Source organism: Ceratotherium simum, chromosome 36, assembly GCF_057802395.1.
Source record: "Ceratotherium simum simum isolate JZ-2026a chromosome 36, ASM5780239v1, whole genome shotgun sequence".
NCBI classification, from domain to species: domain Eukaryota; kingdom Metazoa; phylum Chordata; class Mammalia; order Perissodactyla; family Rhinocerotidae; genus Ceratotherium; species Ceratotherium simum.
The window spans coordinates 24,904,838-24,927,809 of record NC_141935.1 but is presented as its reverse complement, the minus strand read 5'-3'; the positions used below and the strand labels follow the sequence as shown (position 1 = coordinate 24,927,809).

General features: G+C 35.1%; 1 protein-coding gene across 8 annotated transcripts in view; it reads left to right on the top strand.

The window, feature by feature from the left end:
• Positions 1-22,972, top strand: part of CDC42BPA (CDC42 binding protein kinase alpha) — a 311,999-nt gene that overhangs the window by 35,556 nt on the left and 253,471 nt on the right. For all 8 annotated transcript variants that reach the window (XM_087424444.1, XM_087424440.1, XM_087424442.1 and 5 more), the window contains one exon: positions 16,879-16,970. In XM_087424444.1, the coding sequence (XP_087280570.1) occupies positions 16,879-16,970 (92 nt within the window). Of the gene's footprint in view, positions 1-16,878; positions 16,971-22,972 lie in introns of those variants that run through there.

Sequence of the window (22,972 nt, the reverse complement as noted above, 5' to 3'; positions counted from 1 at the left end):
ATGCTTAGTACCCTTTAGAACGTGGTTTCTCAGTGTAAGTTTATGAAGTATCTAGTAATCCTTTTGTATGATAAATAAAATTTGAGGTATATATGCTTTTTCTTGGGAGGAGTTCATAGTCTTACACCATATTCTTGAAGGGGTCCATGATCACCCTCATTCTCTCCCCCTGTTTTTGAGTTATTGGTTCAGAGTATTTTTTAAAAAAATAAGGCTTGAGTACTTAAAAACAGTATGGAAGAAGTAAACTGGTGACTTAAATTCATTATTTTATCACATATGCACGTGTTATGATTTAACATAATATTAAATTTCAATGCCTATATTTTTCATTTCTTGAAATTTTATTTGGTTGATCTTCACATCTGTTTGTTTTCATTATCATTTACATTCTACCTCTTTAATCATTGTTGCCCACTTATTTTATGGTGTTTTCCAGATTATACTCTTTCCTTGAGCTCTTGGGGATACTAATCTTCCTGTTTGTTTTGATTGCCAACTTTCCGTTATGGTGGACTATTTCGTCATCTGGTTTAAATTTTTACATTGTGAACTCACTTTTGACTGGGATGGATTTTTCTGGGTTGAGTTCTGTTCCCTCTTGAGTGCTTTTGCTCTGTGGGGTAGGGGCTAGATTTAATATTAATTTCTTGGCTAAAGATTCCTTTACTATATGAGCAGTGTAGAGTCAGACTCCAAACTCTTAGATGCTCTCCCCTTACACTATGCCCACCTCTCACCGTGGGTTGCTTACCTGGACCAAGAATCAGAATTTTTATGATTTTCTCATGTGGAGAAAGGGTCCTGGGTCCTGGCTTTAATCAGGGGTTTCAATTCCAGTTCTCTGCCTCTCTTAAGTCACTGGTAATACCTCATGTTTCCTTGTGGATCTATTAGGGCCTGAGTCCAGGATTAATATTCCCTTATGCTTTTTGCAGCATCTATTCCTGTGTTTAAAGTTTTTTTTTTTTTTAATTTTTTAATTTTTTCCCCCAAAGCCCCAGTAGATAGTTGTATGTCATAGTTGCACATCCTTCTAGTTGCTGTATGTGGGACGTGACCTCAGCGTGGCCGGCGAAGCGATGCGTCGGTGCACGCCCGGAATCGAACCCGGGCCGCCAGCAGCAGAGCGCACGCACTTAACCGCTAAGCCACGGGGCCGGCCCTGTGTTTAAAGTTTTAATTGGACTTCTCTATTTCTGGCTCTTAGGGGTTTCCGCTTCTCTCTCTCTCACAAGTGATTAGTCTCAGTATATTTCATAATCTTTTACTGTCTATTAAAAGTACACAATATATTTTATTTGAAAACAGACCCAGAACATGATATAACTGATAAAAGTTTTAATGAGGGTGCAGTAACTACTCCTTTGTCATTGCTCCTCATATTTCTCCTCCCCTCTCTGTTCTGCATGGATTCTTCTCTCTCCCTGCCTTAGCACTGCTCCCTGATTCTCATGTCACTCCTCTGCAGATCAGCATCAGCATCCATAGTGGAAGGAAATGCAGTAGAAAGGATAAGGGGGAGGAAAATAGAAGAATGGGCACCCATTGGAGAAATTGGAGAGGAAAGGGAGGAGGCAGAGTGGTGGGTGAAGGGAAGGTCAGACTCTCTTGCTCCAGTTCTCTTTTCTTCCAGGCCTCTTCGTGCCTCAGGCTCTGTCTTTATTCCCCATCTTCTCACTTGTGCCTCCCCCTGTTCACTCTCTTTTTCTGTTGAAATTGCTAACTAGGTTCCTTTCTCATGCCGTGGTAGCTATCACCAGTGGCTTGCAACCAGCGGTCTATGTTCCTACCAGGCCTGGACAGTAGTTGTGGGGAGGAGCGGGGTGGAGGGATGGATTGAAGGAGACTCCATGTTTAGATCTTGGGCTACATTTAGCAGAGAAAAAGGTATACCTTGCAAGGTATACCTGGCATTTCATATTGGAACCTTGAATTCTTTTTCTTTTAGAATCATTCATTCATTTATCCATTCATTCAGCAGTACAGTGAACCAGGCAATGTTCTAGGACTTCAGATAGAAATATGCTTTCTTCTTTCTAATTTCAAAGAGATCTTCTTTTTTAACTTAGAATTATTTCGTATTTGATTCTCTTAATTTCAGCATCTATGTTTATTTCAAAACTTTTGGGAAGAAAGAGGCAGGATGTTATATTGGAAAGGCTTTGGAGCATAACAGGTGAGAGTTTGAATCTGCTTTGTGCCACTTGTTAGCAATGTAATCTTCTGCAATTTATTTTACCTTTCTGAACCTGTTTTCTGTAAAATGGGAATACTAATACTGTGAATGGTTAGTAGAGTGAGAGATAATGTGTGACAAGTTCTCAACATGACATTTGGCTTTGACAGCTCTCATAAAATGGTTCCTGCTAAGATTGTTATTATTACACAAAAAATTTGTCCTCAGTACTAAATCGTTTTAGTACTTAGTTCTAAACTAAACTAAATCAGTTTATCGCCCACAAGCACTTTAAAAAATGTAGTCACTCAGACAACAATTAAAGGATTCATTTTTTAAAAAACATTGTATTCTTGAAATTGGGACAAGTTGTCAGAATTTACATGAAACGATTACTTCTCTGTTGGTGTGTCCTTCCGTGAGCCAGCTGTGGCATGTGATAGTGTGACTTACTAGTTAAGTCATGTAATATCTCTAGGCCTCAGAATAAATGAGGGTTAATGATATGTACATAATGGAATTTTATAATAAATAAATTATGTATTAGTTTGGATGCTAACTCTGGCTAGCTGGGAGTGGAAAAACCAGGCATTTACCGTACGATTCAGGGGTGTTCAAGGAATTCAAGTCAGGAATGAAAGCACATGTCAGGAATTGGCTAGAACCTGGAAGAAGAGAGCTGTCATACCTCTTCCATCATTCATCTCTGCTTCTCTTCATGTGTGTGCTTGGGTTTTTTGCCTTATGGTGGAATGTTTGCCCCATACCCAGTGAGTTTATTTGTTAATTCTTGTAAGTCTGCAGAGACTGTTTCTGAGTTTAGTTTTAAATTATTTGTTCCAGAGCTTTGGTCAGTTTTCTACACTGGCAGTTTGTTTTGGCCAGTCAGTTGGAGCCCCACGGTATACACTTGACCTCCCTCTGAGAATCAGGAGGAGATTTTCAGAGAAGGAGGGAGGTGGTGTGGCAGATACCTCAGAAAGTACGTGCCATGAGTGAAAGCACTGAGCTGTTCAGCACTACAGAAAGTCGAGGTATTGTTATCTTTAGATGGTGTGGTACTCTGTGAAATGTCCCTGAATATAGCATCCAGTCAGGATAGATATGTCTATTGTCTAGCGGTACCACAGACCCAATTGGTCCCTTATATGACCTTGGTTTTCGTCAAGGGCAGTAGTGTAGTGATTTTTAAATCTTTTTCAGTTACTCTAATGAATATAAAGTTTTTTGCAATTTGTCTTATATACCCCAAATTATTTTAATCACAATGAGTGCCTGAAATGAACTTTTGGTGGATAGAATTTATGATTTTTTTCTTATGCGTCTTTGTATAAAGCATTTTTGTTAAATATTGCTAATGGACTTTAGGCAGTAAGTTGAATGTATAATCAATTTTTTCAGAGTTGTGAATTGTCTGGTTCTATTTTATAGGATTTCTGAACTCTCAGCTCTAACAATGTATTAGGGCATCTTTTAAACTGTCCTAGATAATGTGAATGGAATGCTCAGTAATAATTTGCCTTAGCTTTGTTTTGATTCATTTTCTTTATACTATTTGAGTATCATAATATGACAAGATAATTATATCCCTCTCTATAGATATTTATTAGTTATTGTTCCTCATTCGTTTTTATCACGAATTAGAATAATCAGTGGGTGTAATTTGCCTGAAGTGTCAGCTCTGCAGCCACCTTTTTCTGGACTTCTCATTTAGTCTTAGGAGGAACTAAATTATGGGTTAATGATAACTTTGTTTTGTGGTCCTGTGATATAGTAGAAATGAAAGCTCGTTTTAAGTATTAGAGATTACTGTTGTCATTATTTTGGATTATAGTTAGGCTCCCATTTTTAGTTCTAGTGGGGCTTTTATGTATCAACCCACCTTATCAAACTTGTGCTTTTTTTTAGTTTTCTTCCTTTGAAAAAAAAACGTTATTGGCACTGGCCCGGTGGCGCAAGCGGTTAAGTGCGCGCGCTCTGCTGTGGCGGCCCAGGGTTCGCCGGTTCGGATCCCCGGCACGCACTCACGCACCGCTTGTCAAGTCATGCTGTGGTGGTGTCCCATATAAAGTGGAGGAAGATGGGCATGGATGTTAGCCCAGGGCCAGTCATCCTCAGCAAAAAGAGGAGGATTGGCAGATGTTAGCTCAGGGCTGATCTTACTCATACACACACTAAAAAACTTTATTGAGATATAATTCACATACCAAACAGTTTACTCATTTGAAGTGTACAATTCAATGGTTTTGATATATCTTACTAATTTTTAAAAATTGTGGTAAAATATGTAATACAAAATTTGCCATTTTAACTATTTTAAGTATGTAATTCAGTGACATTAATTACATTCAGAATATTGTGCGGCCATCACCACCATATCCAAAACTATTTCATCACAGCAAAGAGAAATTCTGTAACCGTTAAGCAATAACTCCCCATTTCCCCCCTCCTCCCAGGCCCAGGTAACCTCTAGTTTACTTTCTGTCTCTGTGAATTTGCCTTTTCTAGATATTTCATAGAACTTGAATCATACCATTTTTGCCTCTTTATGTCTGGCTTATTTCATTTAGTGTAATGTCTTAAAGATTCATCCATGTTGGAGCATGTATCAGACTTTCTTTTTAAGGCTGCGTAATGTATCATTGTATGTGTATACCACATTTTGTTTATTATTCATCTGTTCATGGACATTTGGGTTGTTTCCACCTTTTGGCTCTTGGGAATAATGCTGTAATGAACGTTGGTGTTAGGGTCTGTTTGAATCTCTTCTTTTAGTTCCTCTGGGTGTATATCTAGGAATGACATTGTCGAGTCGTAAAATAAATCTATATTTAGCTTTTTGAGGTACAACCAAACTTTGACATTTTGCCACATTTGTGCTGCTCTCTCTTTCTCTACACACACATGCATACATATTTTTATTTTTGCTGAATCATCTGAGAATAAATTGTAGATATCTTCACCCTTTACCTATAGATACTTAAGCATCTGTTTTCTCAAGAGTAAAGACATTCTCTGAGATGTCTCCACAGTAAAATTATAAATTTAGAAATTTAACTCTGATACAATAATATTATATAGTATACATTTAATATTGAAATTTCACCATTTGTCCCAATAATATCCTTTACAGCAATGTTTATTTTATATTTTTGGATGCAAGGTCCAATCCATTATTACGCATTGTATTTAGTTGTCATGTTTCTTTAGTTTCTTCTTAATCTGGAGCGGTGCTTCAGACTTTCTTTATCTTTCAGTGTCCTGTTGTGTCTTGAAGCTTGTCATACCACAGGCCAGATGTTTTGTAGATTGTTCCTCAATTTAAGTTTGTCCGATTATTTCCATGTGATTAGATTCAGGTTTTTCATCTTTGGCAGGCATGAAGTCATAAGTGATATTCTGTTCATTCTCAGTGTATCATATCAGGAGGCACATGGTGTCATCTTTGTCCATTATTGTGATGATGTGCTGATCACATTAGCCATTCCTCACAGTAACCTTGTTTCCTCTTGGTAAATGGAAACCAGTATCTGCATGTTGTATGTGTTCCTTGCTGTTGAGATACTTCTGTGTCGTGCTTCAATGCCTTCGGTGTGTTATGGGGTATGTGCAGTCATGACTTTATATTGATACTATGTATTCTAACTTAACACTAGAGGATTCTTTCTTGACGCCCCTCCCCCTCGTATTTGTATCTTGCACGTTGGGAACAAGGCTCCTGACAACAGATATGTATTACTCATTTGTTTAATTAATTACAGTACCTACAAAATAGTTTCAGAATTGTTACCCGCTATTTCAAACAACAAATCTAGGTAGAGATCAAGTTTCTTTGTATTCTGTTTGTCGTTAGACTGAGGGTATATATTCAAAGTACATTGTTCAAAAGTTACTCGGATTAGTTCTTTTTTAAAAAAATTCTCTTCGTGGTTATGGTATTCATTTGAAAGTCAAAATTATACGAAAAAAGTATACTCAGATAAGTGTTACTGTCACTTGTTATCTCCCTATCCTTTCTATCGCGTTCCTACTCACCCTCTGTGGGTAATCACTTTTAACCTTCTAATTTCTTTTTGTGGAAGTAAGGACGTACGTACATATGCATTTTTAAAGTGTAGTATACTCTATATATTATTTTGCACTTAACAATGTGTCCTGGAAATCATTCCATATCAGTTTATTGAGATGTTCCTCATTCTTTTTTCTTTTTTTTTTAAAGCAATAGCTACATAGTATCTCATTTTGTGTTTTTGTCATAATTTATTCGAATACGTTTCTTTATGTTTTGCTATTTAGATTGTTTTTGATATTGTGCAATTACAAATAATAATGTACATGTACTTTTCTATTGTTGGAAGTATATCTTCAGGGTAGATTCCTAGTAGTGAGATAGCTGAGTCAAAGAGTAAATGCATATGTTGTTATGTTAGATATTGCTAAATTCCTGTCTGAAGAAATGTTGCCATTTTGAATTCCAACTAGCAGTGTGGGAGAGTTTATTCCCAGGTAGCATTGCCAACGAAGCATATTATAAAGCTGTTGAATTTTGTAGTTATATGATAGGTGAGAAATGGTATCTCAGAATAATTTTCGTTTGTTATTAATATGATTTCAGTGTGGAAGTCTTGAAAAGTTTTTTTTTTCTGCAGAAATAGAAAATCCAAGACTATGGTATAAAAAAGTAGAGGAGAATTTTATGTGACATTATTTTATTCATTTTCTGCATTACCAGCAAAAATTATTCTAGATAAATTAGATATCTTAGTAAGATGGCTTTGAGTTGGGAAATTGAAATTTTTTCAAGTAAATTAATTTATCCTTTAAAACTGTTGGCCCACATTTGAATTACCTGTGCTATTATTTTATATCTTATTGAAAATACAATATTCCTCATTATTGATTTTCTCTGGACCTTGCCCTCAAAATGTCTTAAATTCTTATAATCATTAATAAAAATATTTGTCAGGAACTCACCTGATTTTTATTTCATGGCTGGAGAAACAGAAGCAAGTGAGAGAGAGAGAAAGAGATGGATGGAAAACTAGATCTAGAGATATCATTTAGCTTACTGATGGACCAGACGGGACAGAACTCACAAAATCAGCCTAGGATTACATTGTTTTATGTAACTTCACTAAGTGGAAAAAATAGAAATTATATTTGTGAGCACAAAGCAACATTTATATAGTACTATTTGATTTGGAGGTGAAGTATTTACTACCTGTCTTAAAAACTGTCCAGTTGTGTACAAGGAAGAGTGAGATGCCCACAGTACCTACTGTTGTAGCTAAAGTAGGGTCATGAGAACAAGTAGAATAGTGAGAGGCTCTTGAGCAGTGCTTCTTAAAAACATGTGAATAGAAACTGGTTTTGAACTAAGAAATTATCAGTAAGATTATTGTTTTACTTGAGAGATCAAGTTGCTTGTATCATGTAGTAGGTTGAAGGGCCTATAATCAACCAATCATTTATTCTTCTCAGGAATGTCTTCAAAGAACTTTTTTTTGGTGAATAATGATGACTAGTAATGGTTTATCTCATTCCTAAAGTTGTTCACAGTTCATTTTTTCATGACCAATTGTTTTCATCTAACTTGATGACTGAAATTAAAATAAAGTTATATTGTCATGTTTAGTTAAGAACATCCATAGTTTCTCAGATTTGAAAGAATATTAAGTTGTGGCCAAATAAGTCAATTTTTGAGCTAGCCATTTTCATTGAAATGAATATTGATTCATTTACATTATATGTTTTAAAATTTGTAATTAAAATTTTTCTTTGTGAATTTATATATGTAAAAAGCATGTATAAAACTTGTCTGTACAGTTCAAAGGATGATAAAATGAACATCCCTGTACCCTTTAATCCAGCTTAAGAAATGGAATTTATTAATGGGATCTGAAAAACCCCTGTGTGTCTCTCTTCTCTCCAGAGTAAATCACCACCATGAAATTTGCTTGCTTTTCTTTATAGTTTTATCACCTTTATAAGTATTCCTATAGAATATGTTGTTTGTTTTTGCCTGTTTTTGAACTTTATGTAAATGAAATCATGTTGTATGCTTGCTGTATTCTTGGTCCGTTGTTCATCTTTGTAAATTTTAGAATTAGCTTGTAAAGTTCATGAAAACCCTGGTTGGGATTTTGATTGTACTTGCATTAAATTGCAGATGTATTTGGGAGAGAATTGACCTTATTATGATATTGAGTCCTCTTATCCAAATACTTGTCTTTTTGTTTGGGTCTTTAACATCTTTCAGTAAATATCTGTCAGGGGAGACACATCTTTTGGTAGATTTGATAGGTTCTTTTAAAAGTGCCATTATAAATATCCTTCTAGATGATTTTCTAAAATATTTTTGATCTTTGGAGTGAAATTGACTTTTGAATATATTTCTGTATATTCTGAATATATTTCTGTCTCATGAATACTTGAGTCAATCATTGATACTGTGATGCATAATGATTTTTTTGTGAGGTTTACTACACAGATGATCACATCATCTGCAGATAGTAACAGTTTTCTTTCTTCCTTTTCAATCCTTATGTCTTTTGTTTCTTTTCTTATTGCACTGGCTTGGATCATTATTTCAATATTAAATAGAAATGATAATAATAATTATTTTAATAGAGGTCATCCTTATGTTTGTTTTCTGACTTTAAAGAGAATTTTTTTACCATTTTACCTTTAAATGTTATGTTTGCTGTTTTGTGCCTGCTGTTACAGCTGTCATTCATCAGAGCATGGAAATTTCCTTCCTCATTTGTTCAAAGTGTGGTCTTAAAAATAGCATGAATGGTTGTTTAATTTTATTGAACAATGTATATAAATATATTTATTGAGATACTAATTTTTCTTCAAGCTGTTTATGTAGTGAATTATGTTGATCAATTTTCTAATATTAAAATAACCTTGCATTCTTGAGATAAACCCAACATGGTCATGTTATTTCATTTATACGTTGCTTGATTAGTTGGATAATATTTTGATGAGACTTCTTGCATCTATATTCATGAGCAAGATTGTATTTTTGGTATGAGGTTAGGATGAAATGAATTGGATAGCAGCTTTCCCTCATTGTTTATTTTTTGGAAAATTTGGTTTAATGTGGGAATTGCCCCTTTCTTATGTGTTTGGTTAAATTTACTGTACAGCTGTTCAGGATTGGTGTTTTCTTCATGGAAAATTTTAAACTACTGATTGAACTTTACTGACCATAAAGTTGAGTTTATTGGACAATTCATATTTTCAATTTTTTTGGTGAGGAAGGTTGGCCCTAAGCTAACATCCGTTGCCAGTCTTCCTCTTTTTACTGAGAAAGATTAGCCCTGAGCTATCATCTGTGCCTATCTTCCTCCATTTTTCGTATGTGAGATGCCGCCACAGCATGGCTTGATGAGCGGCACGTAGGTCCATGCCCGGGATCTGAACCCGTGAAACCCGGGCCGCCAAAGTAGGGTGCACGAACTTAACCACTATACCACTGGGCCTGACCACATATTTTCAATTTTTAAAAAATCGGTTACTCTTTCTAGGAATTTGTTCACTTCTGCATGTTAAGCTTATTGGCAGAAGTTGTTTGTGATATTGTCTTCTTATCTGTTTAATCTCAGCAGCATCTGTAGTTTTGCCCAATTTCTCATTCCCAATATTGATTTTTTTATAGCTTCCTTTCTCTTGTTTTACTTTATTAGCCTTGGGCCTTGTTGAGCCTTTTTATTATATGCTTATTTTCAAGTTAATTTTGTTTTTTCTTTCTTATATATTTGTTTTCTTCCTTCAACTTTGAGTTTATTCTCTTAGTCTAACGTTTTATGTTGTGTTTAACTCCTTAATTTTCAGCTTTCCTTTTTTTGCAATGTGAATATTGATGGCTCTTTTTCTTTTATTTGGTAAATAATGGTTTAGGCTGTATTGTAGAAGTTTTGATATGTACTATTTTTATTATTATGTAATTCTGAGTATTTTCTAATTATCTTATTAATTTCTTCTTTGAAATTGATTTTGGATTTCAAAGCTTGTGGGCTTTCCTGATGATCTTTCTGTTATTGATTTATAATTGCATTAGAGGCATACCTTGGAGATATTGCGGGTTTGGTTCCAGACCACTGCAATAAAGCAAATATCTCAAGAAAGCGAGTCACAAGAACTTTTTGGCTTTCCAGTATGTGTAAAAGTTATGTTTACACTATACTGTAGTCTATTAAGTGTGCAATAGCATTATGTCTTAAAAAAACCATTGTACATACCTTGATTAAAAAATATTTTATTGCTAAAAAATGCTAGTCATCATTTGAGCCTTAGGTCATAATCTTTTTGCAGGTAGAAGGTCTTCTCTTGATGTTGGTGGCAGCTGACTAATCCGGGTGGTGGTTGCTGAAGATTGGGGTGGCCGTGGCAATTTCTTAAAATGACAACGGTGGAGTTTGCTACATTGATTGACTCCTCTCTTCATGAACGGTTTCTCTGGAGCATGTGATGCTGTTTGATAGCATTTTTACCCACAGTAGAACTTCTTTCAAAATTGGAGTCAGTCCTTTCTAATCCTGTCGCTGCTTTATCAACTAAGTTTATGTAATATTCTAAATCCTTTGTTGTCATTTCAACAGTCTTCACAGCATCTTCACCAGTAGATTCCATCTCAAGAAACCACTTTCTTTGCTCATCCATAGGAAGCAACTCCTCATCTGTTAAAGTTTGATCATGAGATTGCAGCAGTTCAGTCACATCTTCAGGCTCCACTTCTAGTTCTATTGCTGTTTCTGCCACATCTGCTGTTACTTCCTCCACTGAAGTCTTGAACCCCTCAAAGTCATCTATGAGGGTCATAATCAGCTTCTCTCAAACTTCTGTTAATGTTGGTATTTTGACCTCTTCCCATGAATCATGAATGGCATCTAGCATGGTGAATCCTTTCCAGAAAGTTTTCAATTGAATTTGCCCAGATCTATTAGAGTAATCACTCTATGGCAGCTATAAGCTTACAAAATGTATTTCTTAAATAATAATACTTGAAAGTCGAAATTACTCCTTGATCCATGGGCTGCAGAATGGATGTTGTGTTGGCAGGCGTGAAAAGATTAATCTCGTTGTACATCTCCATCAGAGTTCTTGGGTGACCAGGTGCATTGTCAATGATCAGTAATATTTTGAAAGGAATCTTTTTTTCTAAGCAGTAGGTCTCAACAGTGGGCTTAAAATACTCACTAAACCATGTTGTAAACAGATGTGTTGTCATCCAGGCTTTGTGGATTCATTCATAGAGCACAGGCAGAGTAGATTTAGCATAATTCTTAAGGGCCCTAGGATTTTTGGAATGAATGAGCATTGGCTTCAATTGAAAGTCACCAGCTGCGTTAGCCCCTAAAAAGAGAGTTAGCCTGTCCTTTGAAGCTTTGAAGCCAGGCATTGACTTTTCCTTTCTAGGTATGAAAGTCCTAGATGGCATTTTCTTCCAATATAAGGCTGTTTCACCTACATTGAAAATCTGTTGCTTAGTGTAACCACCTTCGTTAACTATCCTAGCTGGATCTTCTGGAGAACTTGCTGCAGCTTCTACATCAGCACTTGCTGCGTCACCTTGCACTTTTATGTTATGGAGATGGCTTCTCTCCTGAAACCTCACGAGCCAACCTCTGCTAGCTTCAAACTTTTTTCTGCAGCTTTCTCACCTCTCTCAGCCTTCATAGAATTGAAGAGAGTTAGGGCCTTGCTCTGGATTGCGCTTTGGCTTAAGGGAATGTTGTGGTTGGTGTGATCTTCTATCCAGACCACTAAAACTTTCTCTGTATCAGCAATAAGGCTGTTTTGCTTTCTTAATCGTTTGTGTGTTCACTAGAATAGCACTTTTAATTTCCTTCAAGAACCTTTCCTCTGCATTCACAACTTTGCTCACTGGTACAAGAGGCCTCACTTTTGGCCTATCGCAGCTTTTGACGTGCCTTCCTCACTAAGCTTAATCATTTCTAGTTTTTGACTTAAAGTGAGAGACACGCGACTCTTTCTTTCACTTGAACACTTAGAGGCCATTGTTGGGTGACTAATTGGCTTAATTGCAATATTGTTGTGTCTCAGGAAGGCCTCAGGAGCGGGAGAGAGACGGGAATGGCCAGTCAATGGAGCAGTCAGAACATACAATATTTATCAATTAAGTTCGCTGTCTTACATGGGTGTGCTTCGTGGCACCCCAAAACAATTACAATAGTAACATCAGAGATCACTGATGACAGATCACCATAACAAATATAATAATAATGAAAAAGTTAGGACTATTGCAAGAGTTACCAAAATATGACATAGAGACACGAAGTGAGCAAATGCTGTTGGAAAAATGGTGCTGACTTGCTCGACACAGGGTTGCCACAAACCTTCAATTTGTAAAAAACGCAGTATCTGTGAAGCACAGTAAAGCAACGTATGCCAGTGATTGCATTGTACTCATATAGGTTGTTTTTTTGTGTGTGTGTGTGAGGCAGACTGGCTCTGTGCCCATCTTCCTTTATTTTGTATATGGGACATGGCCATAGCATGGCCTGATGAGCAGTGTGCAGGTCCATGCCTGGGATCTGACCCCCGTACCCCGGGCAGCTGAAGCAGAATGCACGAACTTAACCACTATGCCACCTGACTGGCCCCTCATATAGTTTGTTTTTTATGTTTCTAGTACTTTGAATTTTGTTGGAGGTAGTTTTGTGTGTTGGCGTGTTATCAAAATTTGGAGGTTCAGTGTGTGTTTGAAAATTATATTCTCCAATCTTCGGTGGAGTGTTATATGTATGCTACTGAGAGATATTGATTTTTTTTTTTTTTATCTGCTTGAGCTATCAATTACTGAGAGAGTTATAGTAAAATCTCCCTCTATGAAGGTGAGTTTGTTTCTTCTTTTATGTCTGTCAATTTAGCTTTACATATTTTGAGGTTATGTTATTGGGTATTTACATGTTTAGAATCATTTTGTCCTGGTTATTTCAACTGTTTTTTTTAAATCATTATGTATGGCTCCATTTTATCTGTACTCTACTAATGCTTTTCCTCCTAATATCTCTTTTATCTAATATCAATATGGCTAACTTAGTTTTTTGGGGGGAGAAGAGGGGAAGGTTAATATTAGCCTCTATTTTCTTTTTCTGAAATTTTATGTAAATTCAGGTAAGAACCTACTTAAACAGAAGGAAAAAACTGCACAGAATTTTAGAAAAGATCAACAAATTGGAATATCGTGTATTTGGAAAAATTGTTGTAAAATATGCAAACTTCTAGCAATACTGGTAAGGACAAACAATGAAAATAGACCCCAATATACAATATTAGCAACTAAAAAGGGATCAAACCTACCCATATAGTAGAGTTTTAAAAACAAAAGAATATTATAGGTCACCTTATTCCAATAAATTTGAAATTTTTAATGCAATGTATAAATTCATAGAAAAATATAATCAACACAGTTGTCACAGGTAGAAATAGAAAACATGAAAATGACAATAATATGAAAGAAATTAGTGATCAAAAATCCAACTGAAAAGACATGTGTTAGATGTTTTCACTAGCAAGTTTTACCAGCCCTTATAGTCATAGTCTTCTCTATCGTCTTCTAAAAGTTTTGTGGCTTTGTTTTTCACATTGAGATCCTTTAACAACCCGGAGTGATTTTGTTTTAGAGCATAGAAAGGGAGGGAAAGCTGCTCAACACATTTAGTGATGTTGGTTTATCATTGGTACTAAACCCGATGAAGATAGTATAGAAAAAAGATAATCGTAGACCAACGTTATACATGAATACAGATGTAAAATTTCTAAATAAAATCAAAGCAAAGCAGTTTCATCTGTGTATTAAGAAAATACATCATAACCAAATAAAGCTTATCTCAAGGTATACAAAGATGGTTCAACTTTTAAAATCTTCTTAATGTGCTGTGTTATGAGAATGAAAAAGAAAAACTAAATCTTCTCCACAGAGGTGGTAGTCAATTAACGGTCTTACCAGCTATGTATGAGAATACCTGTTATTTACACTCCTGGAAACACTTGCTGGTTTCAGCTTTTATATTTTGGGCTCATTTGGTTGGTAAATAATAGAATATTTCTAGTAAGTTTATTTGCATTTCTCTGGTTTCTTGTAATGTGAGCATTGTTTTCTGTTTATTAGCCATTTGTATTCAACGACACTGAAAGTTTTAAACAGGAGAATAACACTTCTTGCATAATTTGTGTACTTGGGAACAGGGACTATTTCATTGGTCTTTGTACCTCTAGCATGTTGTAAAATGCTTGGCTTACAGTGGGTATTCAAAGATAGTTCTTCAGTGAATTGAATAAACGATTAGTAAACTATGAGCCTTCTGAAGAAATTTGTGACTTAACTCATTTTTGAATGCCTAAAAATAGAATAGTTTCGCAATGTCAAAGAAATGGGGTTTTTACTAGCAGGTTCTGGGGAGTAAAGAATAGACAAGGTTATTCTTTTAATTTATGTTAATGACACAAGCTTCCATGAAACTTGAATAACTGACAAAATCTTTAATCCTAATTATGCATGATTTTACAGTACTCATTTGCTTGGTGCTTTCAAGAGTGTAAGCTACTGCATGGAAAGATATTATTTATTTTTTGACATACCGTCATCCTTTGTACCTTTGCAAAAAGATAGTTTTAACGACCATTTGCTTACCTGAATTGTATTTCAATTACTCTAGTTTTAAAAAATAGTTTCTTTTACTGTTTTGCAACAGTATTTCAGAGGATTGAAGTATCTAGATATGTAGGATGTTAACTAGAAGAAAGTATTCATAGAGTTATTCTTTAAGACCTGAACTGGATTACAAGTTACTGAATTGTCTGTGATGAATGCTGTTTTTGTATCAGTAGTGAGACAGTAGTGAGACAGTAATGAGACAAAGATATAGTACCTAAACTTTATTTGGGTGTCAGGTTATGTATTTGGAAGCCTTGAGAGAGGGGGGAATGTAAAGTGAAGTAGAAGATATACTTAACTGCTAAATGTCATGTTGTAGGCTATTGTGTGATGTTTTCCAGCTCTAGCTGGCACCTAGACCAGTACTGTTCTCACACTGGCTGACTCCGCATCTTTATTTTTAATTCTTATATGCTATACCTACGCTTCTTAACCAAGTATTTCTGATATGCTGGTATAGAAGCTGGGAAAGGGAGGGACGCTAGTCTCAGATTGCTGCACTGTTCCATGTGGTTCCCTTATATCCCCCCATACCTTTGTAAATAGTCCATATGTAAATAAACTTTCCTCAAATTAGGATAATTTATTTTCTGTCAGCACCCTGACTGAGGCACAGTGGCCTCAGTCTCACAATTTGTCTGGTCCAATTTGTGCAAAACCAAGATGCTTTGGTCATTTTATCAAAGTGTTCACTTCCGTGGCTGCCATGGTTGTACGTCTTCTCTCTTTCCCACTATGAGATACTTCATACTTGCATTCAGATTTGATCCCTTTCTTTGATTTTCTTCTCTGTTGTGTGAATTCCAAAAAGAATATTATTTCCTTTCCTTAACAATCTAAAACAGCAGTGCAGAAATCTATAGTAGACTGGGCTGTGCGACGTGGAATATCCCTCTTTTCTAAACTAGTTAGGGCTAAATCACCTTCATACCAAGGCAGGTTGTAAGGTCTGCTGTGTCTGTTTTACTCTCCTAATGCTTAAATACGTATCTTTGATCTTGTCACACTCTGGCTCCATGGAAGGAAGGAGAAGAGAGCCGTACCTATATATAATGACCTTTTAGTCATATTAACTGCTTTTTGCGTGAGAATAAAGAGGGACATGAAAGGAGGAAAGGAGACAGGTCTAAATTTCTCTTAGAGGCAGCAGAACATATAATTGATTTTATAATTTTTTAAAAATATCAATTTATCTCTTGTAATTAATAGGATAATGTCTGAATTCCTCGCATGGCATTCAATGTCTACACTGCAAACCCAGGCAAAGTAGCAAAATTCTACTTAGTTCTCAAGGTCCAGTTCCTGCGTTACTTCCTCTGTAAAGCATTAGTGTTCACTTAAGAGACTTAGTGTTGCCTTTTCACCCATCCTGAAGCACTTTATATTGACCTCTATTAGAAACTTTGTCACGTTGTTACATTGTGTGTGTGTTCATACTGTTTGTCTCCCTAAAGACTGAGAACTTCTTGAAGGAAGGCACCATCTTGTAATCATGTTTCAAACTCCAATGATTGCCACCATGCTGTGTACAGTGTAGACTCTTGCTAAAGGCTTGTTAAAAGGATAAATAAATGAATCAGTGTGAAAGAAATATTAATTTGCTTGGGGGAATTGCAGAAGCTCTCTCTGGTGCTATGAAATTTGCTTTTACTTCTTGGACCTTTGTGTTAAAATATATATCTAGCACTTAAAGTATACAGAGTGTTTAACATGAGAATAAACTGGTTCCATTTATAATTTTGCATTAGTTCGTATGTTATTTGGTGTTTAAAAATGTTTCTTCACCAAAAATGTAGTTCATATATTAGAAATAAAGGAAATATCTTACTTTCTTTTGGGAATTAAATCTATTTCTTCTCAATATAGTTTGATGACATTATTAAATATTTTGGCTTAATTCTTAGTCATAATTTGAATTTTTATTGTTTAAGTAAGAAAAACCTTTATTTATATCTAATTTCTATCACATTTCATTAAGAAAGTAATTGATGTTGTTCTTTTGTTTCAGCTAAACCATTTACTTCTAAAGTGAAACAGATGCGATTACATAGAGAAGACTTTGAAATATTAAAGGTGATTGGTCGAGGAGCTTTTGGAGAGGTAAGAGATAAAGATTTTATAGAAGGTCTGCTAATTGTTTTATACAGTCCGTGGGAGAATTTAACTGAAATATTTACTTGCTGTTGTAATTGATATGATTGATCAGAAAATATAGTAAAGTTTTGAATGAAATATTGCTACATGGAATTTTTTTCCAAAGTATGTCAATGTCAGTTTGAGTATGTTTCTGGACTCTTTTCTGTTCCATTGGTCTATTGGTCTCTCTTTGTGCCAACACCACACTGTCTTAAATCACATTAAGAAGTCTTGATATCTGCTAGTGCATGTACTCCAACTTCCTCCCTCTCCTCTGTTCTTGGCCCTTTGTATTTTCGTGTAATTTTAGAATCAGTGTCTCAATTTCTACTTACTCTTAGAAACCCACACTCACACATCTGCTGAAATTTTGATTAGGATTGCACTGAAACTAGAGATCAACTTGTAGATAATTGACATCCTAACAATATTGAGTCAGTCAATCCATGAACGTGGTATGTTCTTCCATTTATTTAGGGCTTTATAAATTTATGTCACTAATGTTTTGGTAGTTTTCATTCAATAGAGAGGACTTCTACATCTTTCAGCAGATTTATTCCTGGTATGTAATATTCTTTATGTTATTTTAATTAGAATAACATAATAATTAGAGTAACAGAGAGAATTGCTGTTTCATATTTTCATTATTGTTTTGCTCAACATACATTCCAATGTGATTTTAAATTTCCATTGTGATTTTTGATCTATGAGTTTAGAAGTTTATTGCTCAATTTCTAAATATTTGGAGAGTTTTTAAGTTATATTTCTGTTATTGAGTTATCATGTAATTTCAGAGCAGTCAGAGTATACACTGTGATTTCACTCCTTTGAAATGTGCTATGCAGTGTTCTATAAATATCAATTAGGTCAAATTCATTAATCATGTTTAAATCTTTCACATCCTGTCTTGTTTTCTCTGCTTGATCTGTCATTTCCTGAGAGAGGATTTATCTTTTTTATTTTACTTCTTTCAGTTTTCACTGATAATAAATATTGAGTTATTATATCTAACTGGTGATTAATTCTTTTATCATAATGGCATGATCTCTAAGTAATGCTTTTTTTTGAGTTAAATTTTTAAAAATCTGATATTAATAGAATGATTCCAACTCTTTTTATTAGTATTTGTGTTAAATTTCTTATTCCATCCTTTTAGTTTCAGCTTTCTATAACCTTATGGTAAGTTTACTAAGCAGAATATAGTCAGTTTTTGTTTTTTAATCCAGTCTGATAATCTCTTGTCTTTTAATTGGAGTATAGTCAATTGGTATTTAATGTAATTACATTACTTATTACTATTTGTTTTCTATTTGTCTTGCCCATTCTGTATTATATTTATCTCAATTCTTGGATTAATGGAGTGTTTTAAATTATTCTTTCCCCCATCTATTAATTTCTTAGTTTTACCTTCTTTTATTGGTTCCACTAGAGATTTCCACATGTATCCTTGGTAAATTTGTGTTTTGCCAATTCCCATTTCTACCTTTTTTTGTCATTATTGTCATGTCTTTTAGTTCTAAATATATTTGAAACCCCAAAAGATATGATGAGACTATCCTTAGTCATTTAGATTGACCCATATATTTACATTTTCTGTTGCTCTTCACGTTCACATACTTCTTTACATTCACATTGATATCATTTTCCTTTTGACTAAAAAGTTTCCTTTAATATTTCATCAGGTCTGCTGATGATAAATTATTTGCTTTTATTTGTCTGAAAATATATGTATTTTGAGGTCTTAACTTTTTTGTTGTTGTTGAGGAAGATTCGCCCCTGAGCTAACACCTGTTGCCAGTCTTCCTCTTTTTTTGCTTGAGGAAGATCAGCCCTGAGCTAACATCCATGCCAATCTTCCTTTATTTTGTATGTGGGATGCCGCCACAGCGTGGCTGATAGGTGGAGTAGGTCCGTGCCCGGGATCAGAACCCGGGCCGCCAAAGTGGAGCACTTGGAACTTTAACCACTCAGCCGTGGAGCTGGCCCCCAAGTCTTAACGTTTTTTAAAAATTGAGTTATATACATGCATAGCTCAATGGATTTTTACATTTGCATGAACTTGTGTAACCATCATACAGATCCAGATAGGCTCCCACAGCCCCCCATGTGTGAATAACCACCTCGTCATTAACCATCTATTTTTTTTTTTTTTTTTTGGTGAGGAAGATCAGCCCTGAGCTAACATCCATGCTAGTCCTTCTCTTTTTGCTGAGGAAGACTGGCTCTGAGCTAATATCTATTGCCAATCCTCCTCCTTTTTTTTCCCCAAAGCCCCAGTAGATAGTTGTATGTCATAGTTGCACATCCTTCTAGTTGCTGTGTGTGGCACGCGGCCTCAGCATGGCCGGAGAAGCGGTGCGTTGGTGCGCGCCTGGGATCCGAACCCGGGCCGCCAGTAGCGGAGCGTGCGCACTTAACCGCTAAGCCACGGGGCTGGCCCAACCATCTATTCTGACTTATATCACCACAGCTTTATTTTGCCTGTTTTTGAATTCTATATTAATGGGATTATATAGTATATACTCTTTTGTTTCTAGCTTCTTTTGCTCAACATTATGCTTGTGTGATTCATATTTATTTTTTATTTATAGTTCACAGTATTCCATTGTATGAGTATACTACAAGTTATTTTTCTGTACTAGTGCTGGTGGGCATGCCAGTTATTTATGGTTTTTGGCCATTGCTAATAATGTTGTTATGCACATTCTTGTACATGTCTTTTGGGAGATAGAAACACTCATTTGTGTTTGATATAAAGTTAGGAGTGGAATTGCCGGGTCACAAGGTAGGCATATTTAGCTTTAGTAGATAGTGCCTAATGACTTCCCAAGTGGTTACCAGTTTATACTCCCACCAACAGTAGATGAAGGTCCCAGTTGCTTCACAACCTCACCAACACTTGGTTCATTTTTTAAACTTGAGCTGTTTTTTAGAGGATGAATAGTGGTATTGAATTGTGATTTCATTTTACGTTTCCTGATGACTCATAAAAGTTGAGCATGTTTTCATATCACTTCACATAACTTGGTTATCCTTTTTCATGAAGTAAACATTTTGGGGCTGGGAGAGTGAGAATGGGTGGGTAGGTTGTCTGACTTATTGGTATATTCAGGATACAGTTCCTTTGTTGGAGATTGTGTGTGTGTGTGAAATAAAATCTCTCTTCCTTTCTGTGGCTTGGCTTTTCCCTCTCTGTATGGATCTTTTATTGAAGAGAAGTTCTTAGTTTTACTGAAGTCTAATTAATTAAACTTTTCTTTATGATTAGTCCTTTTTGTGTTCCTTTAAAGAAAGTTTTTCTAACCCCAAGGTCATGAAGATATTTCCTATGTTGTCTTCTATAATCTTTTAAAAGAAAATCTTTTACATTTAGGTCTGTGATCCATCTGGTGTTAATTGTTTTGTGTTTTCCGAGGTATAGGTCGAGTTCATTTTATTCTTTGTGGGTTTCTTAGCATCACTTATTATAAAGACTGCCTTTACAACACTTGATTGCAAAGGAACTTTTGTTATAAATCAGGTGACCCTATATGTGTTATTTTTATTAATTTTTTAATAGTTTTCAGTGTAGAAGTCTTGTTCATGTTCCATTAAATTTATTTTTGGGTCTTTGATGTTTATTGATGAGCATATAAATGATATTTTTAGAATTCCATTTTCTAACTTTGTTGCTAGAATAGAAATACAATTGATTTTTGTATATTGATCTTGTATTTAAGGACCTTGTATATTAACTTATTACTTCTAGTTTATAATTTTTTTATTGAGGTAACATTGGTTTATGACATCATATTAATTCTTTTGAATTTTTCATGTACCTAATCATACCATTTCCAAATACTGAGAGCTTTTTTTTTCTTGCTTTCCAATATTTATGCCCTTTCTTTCTTTTTCCTTTATTATTGCCATAGAGAGGATCTTCCATAAATTGTTGAATTCAAATAGTGAAATGGAATTTTTGTCTGGTTTGTGATTTCGGGGGAATGTGTTCAGTATTTTACTGTTGTATGAAGTTTGCTACAGCCTTTTTGGTTATTTTTGGTGAGCAAGATTGGCCCTGAGCTAACATCTCTTGCTACTCCTCCTCTTTTTTGCTTGAGGAAGATCTGTGCCAGTCTTCCTCTATTTTGTATGTGGGACACCACCACAGCATGGCTTGATGAGTGATGTGTAGGTCCACTCCCAGGATCTGAACCCGTGAACCCTGGGCTGCCGAAGTGGAGCACATGAACTTAACCACTATGCCACCAGGATGGCCCCACTGTTTTGTTTTTTTAATTGTTACTCTTTTTTTAAGTTCAGGGAGTTTTTCTTCTAGTTCTAGTCTTTTGAGAGTTTTTATCATGCGTAGGAGTTAACTTTATCAAAAGCTTTTTCTATATCTATTTTGATATGATTTAACTTCTATATTTGGTTAATATGGGAATTACATTGATAAATTTTTAAATATACCAATATTGCATTACTACATAAATCCAATTGTTTCTAATGTATCTTTTTATTTTTATTTATTTTATTTTTTTAATTTTTTAATTTTTTTTTTTTTGTTAGGAAGATCAGCCCTGAGCTAACATCCGTGCTAATCCTCCTCTTTTTGCTGAGGAAGACCGGCTCTGAGCTAACATCTATTGCCAATCCTCCTCCTTTTTTTTCCCCAAAGCCCCAGTAGATAGTTGTATGTCATAGTTGCACATCTTTCTAGTTGCTGTATGTGGGACGTGGCCTCAGCATGGTGGCAGAAGCGGTGCGTCGGTGCGCGCCCGGAATCCGAACCCGGGCCGCCAGTAGTGGAGCGCGTGCACTTAACTGCTAAGCCATGGGGCCGGCCCTAATGTATCTTTTTAATATATAGTTGTTTGATTTGCTAATATTTTGTTTAGCATTTCTTTGTTTATGTGCTTGAGAAAGATTGGCCTTTAATTTACCTATCTTATAATTTTCTTATATTTTGAAGTGATATGCTTAGCTCATAAGACAATTTGGGAAGTGTTCCTACTTTCTCAACTTTCTGAAAGAGTTTGTGTAGAACTGGTATTATGTCTTTAAACTTCTAGAAGAATTCACTAGTGAAGCCATCTAGACTAGCACTGCAATTTTTTTTTTGGTTGGTTGTTTACATCTTTTGAGGTAAATTTTATATATGTTGAAATACACTAACTGTATATGTATGATTCCATGAGTTTTGACAAATGGATTCATCCTTATCAAGATATAGAACATTTTCATCACCCTAGGAAGTTCTCTTCCCTGTCAGTTCTCCATAACTTCCAATAAGTGGCTGTCCTAAATTTTAACTGTGGATTAGTTTTGGCTGTCTGAAAATTTCATATGAATGGAATCATACTCTATGTACTCTTGTATGTCCAGCTTCTTTCGCTCAGAATAATGTCTGTGAGATCCATCCTTGTGATCAAATGTATTAGTACTTCTTTTTTATTGCTGAGTAGTATAGTATATTATTAATATACCACAATTTATCCTTTTGTTGATGAAAATTAAGGTTGATTGCTGTTTTTTGGCTATTAGGAATAAAGCTGATATGAATGTTTTTGTACAAGTTTTTGTGAAAATATGTTTTTATTTTCCTTGGATATATACCTAGGAGTGGAACTGCTACGTTAAATGGTAGGTGCGTGTTTAAATTTAAAAGAAACTGGCACACTTTTTTCCATCGGGATTGTACCATTTACATTCTTACCAGTTCCATGTTCTCAGCAAAAGTTTTTGTTGTTAGTCTTTTTAATTTTAGCCATTCTAGTCGGTGTGACAGCATTTCATGGTGTTAAATTGCCTTGTTATTTGGATTTGTGTTATATATCAACATAATGATAAGTTTTTGTGTGCTTATTCTCAATCTTTATATCTTCCTTTGTGAAGTATATGTTCAAATATTTTGCTCATTTTAAAAAATTAGGGTATTTGTGTTTTTATTATTGAGTTGTAGGAGTTCTTTATATTTTATATTT